The following is a 17,706-nucleotide window of genomic DNA, read 5'->3' as shown; positions in this document are numbered from 1 at the left end:
CATTGCCTTGCAATGGGAAAAGAGACAGCAACAACCTGTGTCACAGTTTTAATGCTCCGACCCCACGTTGCCCTGATATTGTGTAAAATCTACTTGTGTCCACTTATTTTCCATGAACTACCCATGACTACTCAGGAATGATGATAGGTTTTATAATGAATTCCCCAGCCTATGGATTAACAATGGAGAGATGAGATTGATGCAATTTAATGCTAGTTTCATCTAGGTGTAGAGCACTGAATCATACAAAAACTGTTCCAGTTGAAAGGTTTGTTTATCTCAGGACACCCCAAGTTTTCATTCACATGTTGTAAGCTGGAAATTGCTGGAATTTACCCGTTATTGCACACACAAGATTAATAGAGCCTGTCAAACTCTGAACTTCAGCTTCAGTTAGAATCATGGGATCTATAGCACAAAGAAAGGCCCTTTGGCCCAAACTGGTCCATGCGAACCAAAAAGCCCATCTAAGCTAACCCCATTTGCCTGCATTTGGCCCATGTCCCTCTAAACCTTTCCTATCCATGTATCTGTCCAAATGCCTTTTAAATATTGTCAACGTCCCTGCCTCAACCACTTCCTCTGGCAGCTCATTCCACACACGTACCATTCTCTGTGTAAAAAAAGTTATTCCTCAGGTTCCCATTAATTCTTTCCCCTCTTTACTTCAACTCATGTCCTCTAGATCTTGATTCCCCACCTCTGGGTGCATTCACCACATCCATGTCTCTCCCAATCTCACACATCTCTATAAGATTATCCCTCAGTTCCCTACTCTCCAAAGATAAAAGTCCTAGCCTGTCCAATCTCTCCCGGTAACACAGTCTCTTGAGTCCTGGCACCATTCTCTTCTGCGCGCTCTCCAGTTTAATAACATCTTTCCTTTAGCGAGGCGCCCAAAACTGAACACAACACTCCAGGTGCGACCTCACCAACGTTCTGTACAACTGCAACATAACTTCCCAACTTCTATACTCAATGTCCTGACTGGTGAAGTTAAAGAGGAAGAAAACTCCAGGAAAAAAGTTTTCTGTACAAACTGTGCTTGAAGAAAAATATACGATTATTAAAACATACATTTCCTTCGATCAAATCTTCCCACCCCATGTCTCCCCTCTTGGTCCACTGACATCAGTCACAAGGGAGGTTCCTGAAACTTCTGAGAGCATTCATAATTGGGGTGAGTGTCAAAGCAAAGCCAGGAATGAAATCAGAGACACACTTTCTGGAAACACACTACCGGGGGCTAAGGGCTAGACACCAGTTCCAGTGGCTGGACAGCAAGCACCCAACAGCTGGACACCAGGGCCTTGGGGCTGGACACCAGGGCCTTGGGGCTGGACAGCAAGCACCCGAGGGCTGGACAGCAAACACCCAAGGGCTGGACACCAGGGCTAAAGTTTGACATCAGGATTTAGTCTTGGTTGCACTGGTCCCACGTGGGTCAATGAGCAGCAAGATTTTGCCACCAGTCCTGCCGTCACAATCTATTTTATTACAGCCCACGTGATCTTGGAGGCCATCCTTATTTGGACTTTGATGGGTCTTCTTTAGATAGCCCTGTCTTCTTATTCCGGCTGTTGGTATCCACACTAATACCAATCTGGAATAGTGAATGTCCACGAGGTGAAAGAGGTGCCCTGCCAACACCAGTTGTCTCTCCATCATGTCACTCATAGATGCTTCTGAGCAGTCAGATCTATGTAGTACTTTCTTGTTGGTGATGCTGTCTTCCGTGCGAAACCCAGGATCATCGTAAACACATTGGTGTAAGGTGTACAACTTGAGTGACACCTTTGCTGTTCTCATCTATTGGCGTAGACATCAGTTGACATGGTGGATGCGTAGAGTCATAGCTTCATGGCTCTCTTGATGGTGTTGGTTGCATGTAGAGCCGCTGGAAAACTGATGTTGCTTTTGTGAGTGAAGACCTTGATCTCCACATTACCCTCTCTGAATCTGCTCCTTCTATTGTTCAATGGTAATGGCGTGTTGCTGCCCAGTTGCCATTGTGTTGGCCTTCCCGCAGCTGATGTAGAGACCGGCATTTCTCTCAAGATTGGTGGTTATTTCTTCAAGCGCACATGATGCCTCGTCAGAAAGGTGAAGTTTCCTGCGGAAATTGGGTCTGCCAACCAATGATGTTGCCACATGATGTCAAAGTGTGCACCCAATATTACCTTCTTCATGATGAAACCTATAAGTAAGGGAGAAGGAAAGGGGGAGAAGTTACAATGTTGTTGTAGTCATAGAACATAGAAAAACTACAGCACAAACAGGCCCTTCGGCCCACAAGTTGTTCCAAACATATCCATACCAACTAGACTTACCTATAACCCTCAATCTTACTAAATCCCATGTACTCATCCAGAAGTCTCTTAAAAGACCCTATCAAATTTGCCTCCACCACCACCGACGGCAGCCGATTCCACTCACTCACCACCCTCTGAGTGAAAAACTTACCCCTGACATCTCCTCTGTACCTACTCCCCAGCACCTTAAACCTGTGTCCTCTTGTGGCAACCATTTCAGCCCTGGGAAAAAGCCTCTGAGAATCCACTCGCTCTATACTTCTCAACATCTTATACACCCTCTATCAGGTCACCTCTCATCCTTCGTCTCTCTAAGGAGAAAAGACCGAGCTCCCTCAACCTATCCTCATAAGGCATGCCACCCAATCCAGGCAACATCCTTGTAAATCTCCTCTGCACCCTCTCAATAGCTTCCACATCCCTCCTATAGTGAGGCAACCAGAACTGAGCACAGGCTCCAAGTGGGGTCTGACCAGGGTCTAATAAAACTGCAGCATTACCTCCCGACTCCTAAACTCAATCCCTCGATTGATGAAGGCCAGTACACCATACACCTTCTTAACCACATCCTCCACCTGCGAAGCTGATTTGAGGGTCCTATGAACCCAGACCCCAAGATGCTTCTGATCTTCCACACTAAGAGTCTTACCCTTAATACGATATTCCTTCATCCTATTTGACCTGCCAAAATGAACCACTACACATTTATCCGAGTTGAAGTCCATCTGCCACTTCTCCGCCCAGTCTTGCATCCTATCTATGTCACCCTGCAACCTCTGACAACCCTCCAGACCATCCACAACATCACCAACCTTCGTGTCATTGGCAAACTTACCAACCCATCCCTCCACTTCCTCATCCAGTCCTGTAATGATATTGAAGTATCAACAGCGCCAAGGGCTGAGGTCTGTATAACAGGAGTTAAGTTCTGCCCTATACTTGAACAGTGGAAAGTTTTATAAGACAGGTGATTTGGAGTGGGATTCTAGCTCAGACCCACATCGCAGTTCCCATTTAGATGTATGAGATCCTCTCAATCACAACTGTCTCTGCTTCCATTGAATGTTACTGAAACAGTTGAAGAAGACTGGAACCTGCACCAACACCCAAAAATAAAGATTAGTTTGTTACAAACATTTTTTTTCAAACATGCTGAAAGGGATGTACTTGGTTTGGAACAGATTCTCCTTGGATCTTTCCTCTTTAAATCAACAGAGGCGTATTAAAGCTTATCCTGCAATACCTGGAACCTACTGCCCTCGTGTGGTTTGAGCACAGCTCCTTATATTTTCAAGAGACCTGAGACTGACACACCCAATGTGCCGAACAAACCACAGTGTGGTCAGCCAGCATTGCTGCATCTGGCAGCCTTCTGACCAGCTCAGTATGGGCTTGCAACTGAGTAAGCAATGCTGTGTCTCTATAATGTATTTGGAAGTCTTGAGCAGTGCTCCAGTTGCTCAATGTCTGCTTGCAATGAAGAAGGACTGCAGGAAAATGCTTACTTTTTTCCCTGAGTTGCCCCAACCTTCCACGGCATTCGCCTAGCACACATACAGCAGGAGAGTTGGCTTTATAAACATCAATTTCACTTGGAAGAAGTCCTTCTCTCCACTGCAAATACATTTCTTTGTCAGAAGCTGCGGCTTTTTTCTATTCATTCGTAGAGCATGAGTGTCACTGGCTGGCCAGCATTTATTGTAAGAAGTCTGACAACACCAGGTTAAAGTCCAACCGATTTATTTGATAGTAAACTCACAAGCTTTCGAGGTTTCCCTCTTCGTCAGGCGAATGGAGAGTTCTGGCCTCAGACAGAGCATATAAAGCACAGACAGTTATATGCTCTGTCTGAGGCCAGAACTCTCCATTCACCTGACGAAGAGAGTAACCTCATAAACTCGAACATAAGAACATAAGAAATAGGAGCAGGAGTAGGCCATCTAGCCCTTCGAGCCTGCCCCGCCATTCAATAAGATCATGGCTGATCTGAAGTGGCTCAGTTCCACTTTCCCACTTTCTTCTCATAACCCTTAATTCCCTTGCCTACCAAAAACCTATCTACCCGTGTCTTAAATATATTTAGCAAGGTAGCCTCCACCACTTCAACGGGCAGAGAATTCCAGAGATTCACCACCCTTTGAGTGAAGAAGTTCCTCCTCAACTCCGATCTAAACTGCCCCTCCTTATCTTGAGGCTGTGCCCTCTAGTCCTGCTGTCCTTTCTGAGCAGGAAGAATCTCTCTACCTTTACCCTATCCATCCCCTTCATTATCTTATACGTCTCTATAAGATCCCCCCTCATCCTTCTAAACTATGAGCTTGTGAGTTTACTATCAAATAAATCAGTTGGACTTAAACCTGGTGTTGTCAGACTTCTTACTGTGTTTACCCCAGTCCAACAGCGGCGTCTCCACATCATCAGCATTTATTGCCCATCCTTAGCTGTTTACATGTTACTGATGCAAGAAAACCTTTCCCCACAAGCTCAGCTTGAATCCGTGTTCGGATACCAAAATGGCCTGCCCTCATAAAGCAGCAGCTCTATTAAATCTCCTTTGTAAGCTCCGAAATAAAATAATGCCCCTTCCACGTTTCACTCTTTGAGTTAAAGTAGGCACTTATTGCAGTGCTCTGACTCTTGTTCAAGGCAATCCTGCAATTTACAATCTGAATGGGACATCACAGAGCAGGACTGGGCAGTCTGAACCTTCCACTGACTAATTCCCATTGTCACCAATTTCTTGTTTGTTTTGATGGTGGAAGTTACCGTAGATTTTCATGAAATTGGGAAGAGGACCCCAGCAAACAAATCAGAAAGAAATCAAAATAGTTTTCATTTGGCACTCGTTCACCAAAAAACTTTTATTTTCCTGCTAATAAACCTGCCAAAAAAAACAACTGGAAATTGAAAAATCAGGGTTATGATCATTGTCATACAGATTATCCGTAACCTTGGGGCTGATTCCGTTCAGGGTTTCAGTCCATTTTTTGTTTTCCGATATTGAATACATCACAGTGACCGAATCCTAGGCTAGCTTTAGTCTAAACTAAGATGTATCACTGAATAATAAATGCAGGGTATGGTTGGTGAGATTCATGTTGATTCAGATCACGGACCTCCTGTACAAATGGTTTTTAAAAAATCCAATTTTTGGACGTGTTCAGTTTTCCAATTTACAGATAAAAGATACTTGATCTGTAACTGGAGATTCCTCCAAAGCCACAGTCACAGCCATTGCTATTCTTTTATTTTCTTAACCAATATCCACGGCCATAAATAAATTAATCATCCTCCCAAGTCTCACTCGCAACCTTTTCAACTACCAGAGACACAAATAAATATACTGATCCAACCTTACGATGTATATAAGATGGAGTCCTGTCCTACAGAGAAGCTCTATCTCTGGAACTTCTATTATGCAGTGTTCTCAGAGGATCACTCTTGTCTTTGGATATGAATAAAGAACAAAGAACAAAACAGCCCGGGAAACAGGCCCTTCGGCCCAACGAGCCTGCGCCGCCATTTTAACATTACAAGTCCCCCCTCCACCCATGACCCTTGTCAATGCTTATGGCATTCCACATTGAGGGAAACTAATTTAGGGACAATTTGTTACACCAATCAGCCTAACAGCACATCTTTGGGGTGTGGGAGGAAACCAGAGCACCCGGAGAAAACCCACGCAAGCACGGGGAGAATGCACAAACTCCCACAGACACCAGCCCAAATCCATGTATCTGCACAGCAACCAGTGATAGTCACTGAGCTGTCGTGTTGTCCAGCATCTGGTCCAGTTTAAGCGTACACTAATGACGTGAAGCACTAGGCCACTCTCGAACATCCAAGAGCAGCCCTCGCACGACCCATCGCGTGTACGCCTCTCGTTGGACAGCAAGGTGGACTGAAACACCTGTGGATTAAAAGAGAAAAACATCAATAACATGCACATCCTTATACAAACATTCAAGGGAATCCCCAGAAGCTCAAAAGTAAAACAACTGAGCCAGAAAATATGTTGGAAGGTCCATAGGAATCAATTGATTCCCAGGGACGTCCCAAAGCTCCTGAATCTTATTTAAAACAATCTCCTATATCCCTCCATCTGCATCCCACTCATGTGCCTGTCGAAGTAACTCTTAAACAACTCTAGCGTGTTTGCCTCCACCACCTTGCTTGACAGAGCATTCCATACCCCCACAACCCTCTGTGTGAAAAACCTCCCTCTAACATCCGAATTATACCTCGCCTCCCACTCACCCTAAGCCCGTGGCCCCTCGTAATGTGCGTTTCCAATCTAGGAAATAGCTTACCACTGTTTACTCTATCTATATCCTTCATAATCTTATACACCTCTATTAGATCTCCCCTCAGTCGCCTTCTTTCAAGGGTAAATAGCCCCAGTTTGCTCAATCTTTCCTCATAACCCAATCCTTCCATACCAGGCAGCATCCAATACTTTGCTATTTTAACAGCATTTTAAAATACTACAGCTGATTATACAATCTATTTGTAGGCTGTATTTATTCGGAAGTAGAGGCTGCAATTGATTGCGTAGTATAAATGAAACTTATGTCTTATTAACTAGCAGGAGCTTGATTGCTTAGTCAAATAACGTATAAACCTAGTGAACAAATGTTAACATGAAGAATAGCTATTTGGGAAAATATGTTGAAGACTACCACTGTCCATGTGCTCAGACAAGGATAGGACAAAGAGACCCTGCCCACCTAATATTTGTATGCTGACCCATAACTAAAAACTAAAGCCCTGAAACTCCTCGCCTCTGCCTACAGGCTCAAGTCAGTAAAGCAGTTTCCCATATCCCTTGTCAAAGATATGAGAAAGGTGAGAGAATTGTCCCTGCACAATTTCTTCCTGCCCCAGTGCCCCTGCCAGAGATGAAGTGAACTATGACAGTTTGCCTGATATGTGGCAAGCTCGACTGGACTAAGGAAAAAAAGACTGAAAAGAAAATCTCTTTGCCCTCAGCGCATCAAAATTGTCTTATCGATCCTCTTTGATAACATTTTACCCTGAATTTTCAATGGCCTCATAGTGGAATCAGTAAAAAATTGGGACTATCACGAGGCCAATAATGAAAGCTATGGTGCCTACTCTCAGCTGGAGTGAACTCCATTGGGTTTATCCTCTCCCATACACGACCTATGGGTGTGAGGAGATAGAAAGGAGATCCATCCCTGAGCCCCACTAGAAGGCTACAAGAACATAGAACATAGAACACTACAGCACAAACAGGCCCTTCGGCCCACGAGTTGCGCCGATCACATCAACACCTACCAACCTACAGACCTATCTATAACCCCCAATCCCACTAAATCCCATATACTCATCCAGAAGTCTTTTAAAAGACCCCAGCGAGTTCGCCTCCACCACCACTGACAGCAGCCGATTCCACTCACTCACCACCCTCTGAGTGAAAAACTTACCCCGAACATCTCCTCCGAACTTGCTTCCCAGCACCTTAAACCTGTGTCCTCTCGTAGCGACCATTTCAGCCCTGGGAAATAGCCTCTGAGAATCCACCCTATCTATTCCTCTCAACATTTTATAAACCTCTATCAGGTCGCCTCTCAACCTTCGTCTCTCCAGGGAGAAGAGTCCCAGCTCCCTCAACCTATCTTCATAAGGCATGCCTCCCAATCCAGGCAACATCCTTGTAAATCTCCTCTGCACCCTTTCAATAGCTTCTACATCCTTCCTATAGTGAGGCGACCAGAACTGCGCACAGTACTCCAAGTGGGGTCTGACAAGGGTCTTATAAAGTTGCAGCATTACCTCCTGACTCCTAAGCTCAATCCCTCAATTAATGAAGGCCAGTACACCATACGCCTTCTTGACCACATCCTCCACCTGCGAGGCCGATTTAAGAGTCCTGTGGACCCGGACCCCAAGATCCTTCTGCTCTTCAACACTGCTAAGACTCCTGCCCTTGATATTGTATTCCTTCATCCCATTGGTCCTGCCAAAATGGACGACTACACATTTATCCGCGTTGAAGTCCATCTGCCACTTCTCCACCCAGTCTTGCATCCTATCTATGTCCCGCTGCAACTTCTGACATCCCTCCAGACTATCCACAACACCACCAACCTTCATATCGTCGGTGAACTTACTAACCCATCCCTCCACTTCCTCATCCAGGTCATTTATGAAAATGACAAACAGCAAGGGTCCCAGAACAGATCCCTGGGGCACTCCACTGGTGACTGACCTCCAAGAAATGGAATGGAATCCCATGCTGAAATTTCCGAATCCCTCCATTAAAATCAGTCTTTCCAAACTCTCTGGCTGCAGGGCACTAAATGTTTCATGAGAATGAAGTATTTTCCTGGCAATTTATACAGATAGGCACTGAAATTCCTCTCCTTTCACTGCACAGCTAAGCAGTGCCCTCTACTTGAACCCCTCCTGATACTTTGCAGTTAAAAATTTCCAGCAGAGATCTATTTTTGGAGCAGCAAGGCACCTCTTGTTGGTAGATGGGGAAACTCTCAGTGACCATTGAGGAAGCCCTGGCCTTGTAAATAGAAATCACCCAGATACCCTGAACAGCATGGATAGTTATTGATATACAAACATCCCTTAGGTGCAGCTGTGCCAGTGAACGACCATTAGAAATTAAATTAGGATGCCTAACTTCCTTGCTTACACAAAGTCACACACATCCCTTTTTGTGAGCAGGTTGTAATTCTGATGGATAAAATAATGGGACTGTGCTTCAACACAGAATCGCAGAATAGTTCCAGCACACAATGAAACCATCGTACTGGCCCTCTGAAGAAGGAGTTTACCCAGTGTCACTCCCCTGCCTTCTCTTCATTGTCCCACACATTCTTCCTTTACGGATAAATACAGATAATAATCCAGTTCCTTCTTGAATGCCTCTCTCCCACACAGTACATTCCAGATCCTAACCACTCAAAGAATTATAGAGCCCTACAGTGCAGAAAGAGGCCCTTCAGCCCATCGAGTCTGCACCGAACACAATCCCACCCAGGCCCTACCCCCATATCCCTACATATTATACCCACTAATCCCTCTAACCTACACATCCCTGGACACTAAGGGGCAATTTCTTAGCATGGCCAATCAACCTAACCCGCACATCTTTGGACTGTGCGAGGAAACCAATGCACCCGGAGGAAACCCATGCTGACACGAGGAGAATGTGCAAGCTCCACACAGACAGTGACTCAAGCCGAGATTCGAACCCAGAGCCCTAGAGTTGTGAAGCAGCAGTGCTAACCACTGGGCTACCGTGCTGCCCTCACTCACTGTGTGAATCTGTCTCCACCACACTCTCAGACAGTACATTCCAGATCCTAACCACTCACTGTGTAAATCTGTCTCCACCACACTCTCAGTCAGTACATTCCAGATCCTAACCACTCACTGTGTGAATCTGTCTCCACCACACTCTCAGACAGTGCATTCCAGATCCTAACTACTCGCTGTGTGAATCTGTCTCCACCACACTCTCAGACAGTGCATTCCAGATCCTAACCACTCGCTGTGTGAATCTGTCTCCACCACACTCTCAGACAGTGCATTCTAGATCCTAACCACTCGCTGTGTGAATCTGTCTCCACCACACTCTCAGACAGTACATTCCAGATCCTAACCACTCGCTGTGTGAATCTGTCTCCACCACACTCTCAGGCAGTGCATTCCAGATCCTAACACTCGCTGTGTGAATCTGTCTCCACCACACTCTCAGACAGTACATTCCAGATCCTAACCACTCGCTGTGTGAATCTGTCTCCACCACACTCTCAGACAGTACTTTCCAGATCCTAACCACTCACTGTGTGAATCTGTCTCCACCACACTCTCAGACAGTACATTCCAAATCCTAACCACCCACTGTGTGAATCTGTCTCCACCACACTCTCAGACAGTACATTCCAGATCCTAACCACTCACTGTGTGAATCTGTCTCCACCACACTCTCAGACAGTACATTCCAGATCCTAACCACTCACTGTGTGAATCTGTCTCCACCACACTCTCAGACAGTACATTCCAGATCCTAACCACTCGCTGTGTGAATCTGTCTCCACCACACTCTCAGACAGTACATTCCAGATCCTAACCACTCGCTGTGTGAATCTGTCTCCACCACACTCTCAGACAGTACATTCCAGATCCTAACCACTCACTGTGTGAATCTGTCTCCGCCACACTCTCAGACAGTACATTCCAGATCCTAACCACTCACTGTGTGAATCTGTCTCCGCCACACTCTCAGACAGTACATTCCAGATCCTAACCACTCACTGTGTGAATCTGTCCCCACCACACTCTCAGACAGTACATTCCAGATCCTAACCACTCGCTGTGTGAATCTGTCTCCACCACACTCTCAGACAGTACATTCCAGATCCTAACCACTCGCTGTGTGAATCTGTCTCCACCACACTCTCAGACAGTACATTCCAGATCCTAACCACTCACTGTGTGAATCTGTCTCCACCACACTCTCAGACAGTACATTCTAGATCCTAATCTCTTGTTGTATGAAACATGCCTTCATTGCTTTTTTTCTGTCAGTTCCCTTAAATCTGTGGCATCTTGTTTTCAATCAATCCTTCCACCAATGGGAACAGTTTCTTCCCGAGCTACTCATCATAAGAACATAAGAAATAGGAGCAGGAGTAGGCCATCTAGCCCTTCGAGCCTGCTCCGCCATTCAATAAGATCATGGCTGATTGGAAGTGGATCAGTTCCACTTTCCTGCTTTCTCCCATAACCCTTGTCTATTGGCAATCTATCTACTCATGACTAAAATATATATGCGCCTAGTTTGGGGGCGTTTAAGAGATCAGTGGATAGGTTTATGGACGAGAAGGGATTGGTTTAGGTTAGTGGGTCATTGTTTTGTAACTGGTCGGCGCAACATTGTGGGCCGAAGGGCCTGTTCTGCGCTGTAATGTTCTATGTTCTATGTTCTATGTTCTATTTAGCGAGGTAGCCTCCACCACTTCAACGGGCAGAGAATTCCAGAGATTCACCACCCTTTGAGTGAAGAAGTTCCTCCTCAACTCCGATCTAAACTGCCCCCCCACCTTATCTTGAGGCTGTGCCCTCTAGTCCTGCTGTCCTTTCTCAGCGGGAAGAATCTCTCTACCTCTACCCTATCCATCCCTTTCATTATCTTACACATCTCTATAAGATCCCCCCTCATCCTTCTAAACTCCAACGAGTACAGACCCAGTCTATTTAGTCTCTCTTCATAGTCCAACCCCCTCATCTCCGGTATCAGCCTATTGAACTTTCTCTGCACTCCCTCCAAGACCAAAATATCCTTCCACAAGTGCGGTGACCAAAACTGCACACAGTACTCCAGCTGCGGCCTCACCAGTGCCCTGTACAGTTGCAGCAAGACCTCCCTACTTTTATATTCTATCTCCCTTGCTATAAAGGCCAACATCCCATTCGCTTTTGCAGAACACAATCAAATAAGCCAAGTAATCCAGCACAACTAGATCCGGGGTCAGTTCTAGTCCCTGCCAAGATTACATTGAATATCTGAGGAAATTTGGAGCCATGTCCTTCCCACAGGAAGAAAAATGATACTTGTCGCCATAGAAACATAGTAAATATGAGTAGGAGCAGCCATTTGCCCCTTTGAGCCTGCTCCACCATTCATTGGTGAAGATCAAACCCAATAACCCAATCCCACCTTCCTCCATATCCTTTGGTCCCCTGCACCCTCAGCCTGTATCTAACTCCTAATTGAAAACATTGTTCACTGTGAATATATAAGTCAATCTCTCCTCGTTTGTCAGACCCGCCATCCCAGGAATCATTTTGGGAAGCCTCTGTTGCACTCCCTCCTTGGTAAGAACATCTTCCTCAGATGAGGAGACCAAAACTGGATATAACATTCCAGGTGTGGTCTGACTAAGGCCCTGTATACCTGCAGCAAGACATCCATGCTCCTGTACTTCAATCCTCTTGTTCTCAAGGCCAACATACCACTTTCCTTCTTCACCACCTGCCAGATCCTTTGGCCCAGTGGATTGTTGACACTCTAATGCTTTAGGAAGTATTCTAACTGTCTGAATTGTTCAGTGTTGATACTTCCAAGAAAGTCAGGCTGTGGTTTATTAAGTCTTCATGTATGTGTCACTCTCTAACCACGCAAACAAGCATAAAAATTCCGTGCATATCAGATCCTGCTCTTAAGATTAGACAGAATCCAAGCGGTTTTGCCTTTAAGGACACATAGGAAGTTTAAATTCATGTTACCATTATTTCTTTTACCATCATTAATGAGTCCTAGTGGCCAGTTTCAGATTTTACCTGCCAATAAGGCAACAACAGAAAGAATAACACTTTCCAAACAAGTAGGCGCACAAAATTTCCTCAGGTTTATCCAACAAATAAATAAAAATATAACAAGTCCTGAGATTCGATCAGGGGCTCAGGGCTGTCCGTGATCTGGGGGCCACAGTTTTGACATTCCACAGCAAAGTACATTCGTGATTTGAAGAAGAATATAACTATTACCAGTTACCACACATTTACAGAGTAATCAATAGTAATCATACCGTTTACTTTGAAGTTACGGAACAAAGAGAGAACATATGTTCTGTATATTTCTGAGTAGTCATGTGGTTTAAATGGAAAATGCTTTCTTATTTGGGACTATGATTTATGCAGTAAAAAGTCTGACAACACCAGGTTTAAGAGAACTCTCCATTCACCTGACGAAGAGGGAAACCTCGAAAGCTAGTGAATTTACTATCAAATAAATCGGTTGGACTTAAACCTGGTGTTGTCAGACCTTTTACTGTGTTTATCCCAGTCCAACGCCGGCATATCCACATTATAATTTATGCTGCAGACTTGATCTACAAATTGATATTGAACCCGAATGCTTGCCCCTGTACTGGGAGCTTTACTGCACTGTGCCATCTGCATAGTTCCATCCCAGTAATTACCTGGTGTTACTGTCTCCTTCACGTTCCCCTGTGTTTTGTGCTCAGTGTGACTAATCTTCTCTTCTACTTTCAGTGCCAGCCTTTGCTGCATGAGAAGCCCCTTCTTGAATTGTTCAACTGAAAGCCCTGTTTTTCTTTTTCTACACTCCTTTTCACTCTCACCCTGTTCCCAAACTTCTTCTTATTTGCCCCGTTAGCTTTGATTTTTCTGTAGAACCACTTGAAATTTAGTTTCAGGTTTATTCAGTAGTAGTATGAGTGATATCATTATAGCTGTCACTTTTAGTGACCTGACCACCAACCTTAATTATACATAGCACAGTTTAACATAAGAACATAAGAAATAGGAGCAGGAGTAGGCCATCTAGCCCTTTGAGCCTGCCCTGCCATTCAATAAGATCATGGCTGATCTGAAGTGGATCAGTTCCACTTTCCCGCTTTCTCCCTTAATTCCCTTGCCTACCAAAAACCTATCTACCCATGACTTAAATATATTCAGCGAGGCAGCCTCCACCACTTCAACGGGCAGAGAATTCCAGAGATTCACCACCCTTTGAGTGAAGAAGTTCCTCCCCCTTTGATGAGCATTTCCCTTTCCATTCCTGAGGGAAGTGAACCTCTACTTAGTGGAATCATTCACTAGTCTTATTTTGGTTTATCTGTTCCCTGGAATTGCATCTGTTGATTAAACCTTGGACAACTCATAAAGAAAAGATCATTTTTTCCAACAATAAGTTAGATTGATGAACGTGAAGAGAATTTAACCAAACTAAAATGTTCTAAAATGCCATATAAGTGCCTACAAGAACAAATGTCTAAACTCTAGAGCTTACTTGATGGTGGAAAATCTGTATAAATATGCCTCAGTAGGATCTTTTGATTTCAGAATTGGTTGGTAGAGCATGTCTATGCTTTTGCTTTACGGTATTGTCCTACAGACAGTTCCAACAGTTTATCTCTTTATTCTCCTGATCAAATATCTTGGCCCATGAAAGATTAGAAGAGTGATTGATTTACAGAGGAGGGTGGGTAGCACCATGTCATACAATGTCCAAGTCTGCTCTTATAGTGAAAGCCTCTAGATTGCAGGATTAATGACTGAAGCAATTTAGTGGCAATGTCTTAATGTCATTTGGCTCTGTGACTATGGGGTGGAGAGGTTTGTGGGGTGGAATGCCAGCTAAAATAATTCCACCCAAAACATTGTCTCTGTGAGTCTCCTGAACTTATCAACTTCAATGTCGTCATTTTTTCTCTCCCCCCATCTTTCTCTCTGTCCATCTCTCTCTCTCTCTCTCTCCCTATCCCTTTCCCTACCTCACCTTGTGGCTGTTCTCTGTCACTGCATGATTGGATGATAATTCATGATCCACTGGCTCTTTCCCTTGATTTTCCCAATCTGCGCTGGGAAAGCAGGGAAATATGCCATTACTTAAATTGGCTCACTTCACAAAGGTTAAATAGTATTTGTCTCCTACCTGTCAGCTCCACTGCACCACATGCTTTGCAAAGCACCAACCAAGGGTAATCACTCTGAATGCTTTCACTGATATGCTCCCGGAAACCCCACAATCTGAGAAGCTAATCGTTCAGTACATGTTTTTGTTTCATTTTTGACGGATTAAAGTGACAGTATCTTCTTGATGGATTCTGCAAATGTTGGATGAGAGCTGTTTGAGTGAGAAGCCACAAGAATTCTCAATTGTAGATAGGAGGATGCCTTAAGTCTACAACCATGCCGTATAGCACCTTCCCTTTCTTAAGCTTCCTGAATCTTATTCACCCTCCATCTTTTAATTCCCCCAGAACAGTAAGATCACTTCTTTCCAAAACTCTTAACTGTGTCACTCTATAACTAGACATGAATAGATGGACATGACCTATGGATATTTGGAAGCGTCTATGATTAACTCAGCATAACCAGAAATTCCCCACTCAGGACAAGGCAAGGGCCAGTCCATTCTCTGACCCAGTGAGTGCACCAGTACCCTGATCCACAGGGTTACCAGACCATGAGTGCGGCTAAAGTCAGAAGATGGATGAGGTTCTCTTTCAAGCATCCATATTCTTGGCTGCTTCCCTTTGTCCAAATCCTTTCCCGAACTTACCTAAACTTACCAAGTTTTCTTTTCAGTTGTATTACCCATCAGCAACTGATTACTCATTCACCAGTCGAAACTGGTGGGTTGTAATAGTCCAGTCCATTTGTTTTTTCCTATATGGTGGTTCTGAGTAAATATAAAAGGATCAGAGCCCTCCAGTGATGCACCCCCAATCTGTCCTAATGCCAAAGTACATCTACAGGAAGTCTACATCTGTTGTTGAACAACTAAAACATTGAGATACAGAGAAAAGGGAGTTGGACATATATTTTCTTCATGCCCACTTTCAAATAGAGCTTTCTAAACTCTACTGGAAAAATCTGATAGGTTGCTCTTAGAATGGAATGATTTCCATTTTTTCTGAACATGTTTGAATTTTTTGTTGAACTTCTTCCTCGCTCGGTGTCTCGGTGAATGGCAGCGACTGTGAACATAAGAAATAGGAGCAGGAGTCGGCCATCTAGCCCTTCAAGCCTGCTCCGCCATTCAATAAGATCATGGCTGATCTGAAGTGGATCAGTTCCACTTTCCCACTTTCTCCCCATAACCCTTAATTAAGGGATTTCCGCCCCTCCAGGAAGATTATTTCTGATTATCTGTCACGATGCCAGGGTAGGCACTGCAATTGGTCAAAAGGTCCTTTGCTAGGGAAGGGGGAAGCCCCCCAGGATTAGAGCCCTCGATGGTCCACTCAATGACCTTTGCTGGAAACTTTGAGGAACAGCAGAAATTGCCTTAGTTTTAAAGCCCCCAGTGGTTGATGATTTTCACTTGAGAACGAGCCACTTAGCTGAGGCACTAGAGGGCGGCTGGCACCTTTGGAACCATCCTGTTGCAAAAGTCAGCTTCTTCAGAAGAAGAGGAAAGAAATCTGTGACAAAGAGCATTGAGTTCAGATTCTCATAACACCAGAGAGAGTCTGGTACCCACCACAGTTCTGGGATGGGACCTGATATCTGAAATTTAGTATTGCTGTGATTATTGACATCAACAACAGTGCCACTGCCAATTTACATTTATATACCAGCTTTTAACTTAGTAAAACATCCTCAGAGGTAACAGTAATCAGAATTTGACGCTGAATCACATAAGGTACTAAGGCAGAGCTTGGCCAAAACGGTTGGCTCTAGGGATCAATTTAAAGGAAGAAATCGTGGTTGAGAGCTGGAGAGATTTGGGCAGGAAATTCCAGAGCTTAGAGTCTTGTCAGCTGAAGGCTTGGCCACCAGTAACAAAGCAATTAAAATCAGAGATATGAATTGAAGGAGGGCTGAAATCTGGAGGGTTACTGGGCTGGAGGGGATTACAGAAATAGGGAGAGATGAATTAGGGTGAGAATTTAAAAATTGAGGCATTGCATAGCTGTGGAGCCAGTTTTGATCAGAGAGCATACTGGTGAGGGGGACTGGCAGTGGGTGTAAAGAGAGTTTGAATCAAATCAGATTTGTGGAGCGTTGGATGTGGGAAGCGAGTATTGGAATAATTGGCTCCGGAGGCAAGAGAAACTTGGATGAGGGTTTTGGCAGCAGAGAGGTTTCGGGGGTGGGAGAAGAGGAGAGTGATGTTGTAGGATGTGGAATTAGGCAGATTTAATGATGGCACTGATATGTGATTGGATGCTTGCCTGTGGGTGTAATATGACACCAAGATTAGAAATAGACTGGGTCAACCTCAGAAAGTTGCTACAGAGGGTAATGGAACTGGTGAGCAGGGTTTGCTCTGGGAACTGAAGACAATGGGTTTGATTGCTTCAAAGTGGTGAAATTTTTAGCACATCCAGTGTTGGATGTAAGTCACATTATTTGACAATTTAGAGACAGCCTTATTTTATTAAAGTACATGAAAGTGCTGCCTCCAGAGCTAATAGCATTTCCTCCCGAGTTAAAGCTGGGTGGCGTTCCCACATGATAACATCATTTTCAATCTGTCCCTCGGTTCCAGTTAGTGAGGGTGATGTCAGGAAACTGTGGTTCTATCACAAAAAAATCCTAAACAGCTTTTCCCCTGGACACCATGCAAAGAAATGAAAGATACTGTCTCTTTAAGTGAATCAGAATGTTTGGCATCAGAAAGGAATGATCATTTTCATTTGTTAAAACCAAACTCTAGAGAACTGGCAGTTATGCTTGAATCACTGAGCCGTTGGCGCAATGGTGGACTTAGAAATGCAGACTGCAAAAAATTGCAAGAAGAATCCCCACGGATACATTCATTTCATTCAAGTCAAAGACTAATTGTCCCCCCCTGTAATTTGGGGGAGAGGTAGGTGACAAATATATTTACCTTAAGCTAAAATTCACATCTGTTTACATGTGTAAGTATGTT

The 17,706-nt window shown here is 44.4% G+C and overlaps 1 protein-coding gene across 1 annotated transcript in view; it reads left to right on the top strand.

Annotated features, from left to right (window-relative positions):
• The window catches only part of kcnq4 (potassium voltage-gated channel subfamily Q member 4), a 545,719-nt gene that overhangs the window by 448,289 nt on the left and 79,724 nt on the right, over nt 1-17,706 (top strand). The window contains exon 9 of the mRNA XM_080211232.1: nt 17,491-17,643. Coding sequence (XP_080067358.1) covers nt 17,491-17,643 — 153 coding nt within the window. The remainder of the gene's footprint in view (nt 1-17,490; nt 17,644-17,706) is intronic.

Source organism: Carcharhinus amblyrhynchos, chromosome 24 (genome assembly GCF_965287045.1).
Source record: "Carcharhinus amblyrhynchos chromosome 24, sCarAmb.v2.hapA, whole genome shotgun sequence".
In the NCBI taxonomy this organism is placed as follows: Eukaryota; Metazoa; Chordata; class Chondrichthyes; order Carcharhiniformes; family Carcharhinidae; genus Carcharhinus; species Carcharhinus amblyrhynchos.
This window is presented reverse-complemented; position numbering and strand designations above follow the sequence as displayed.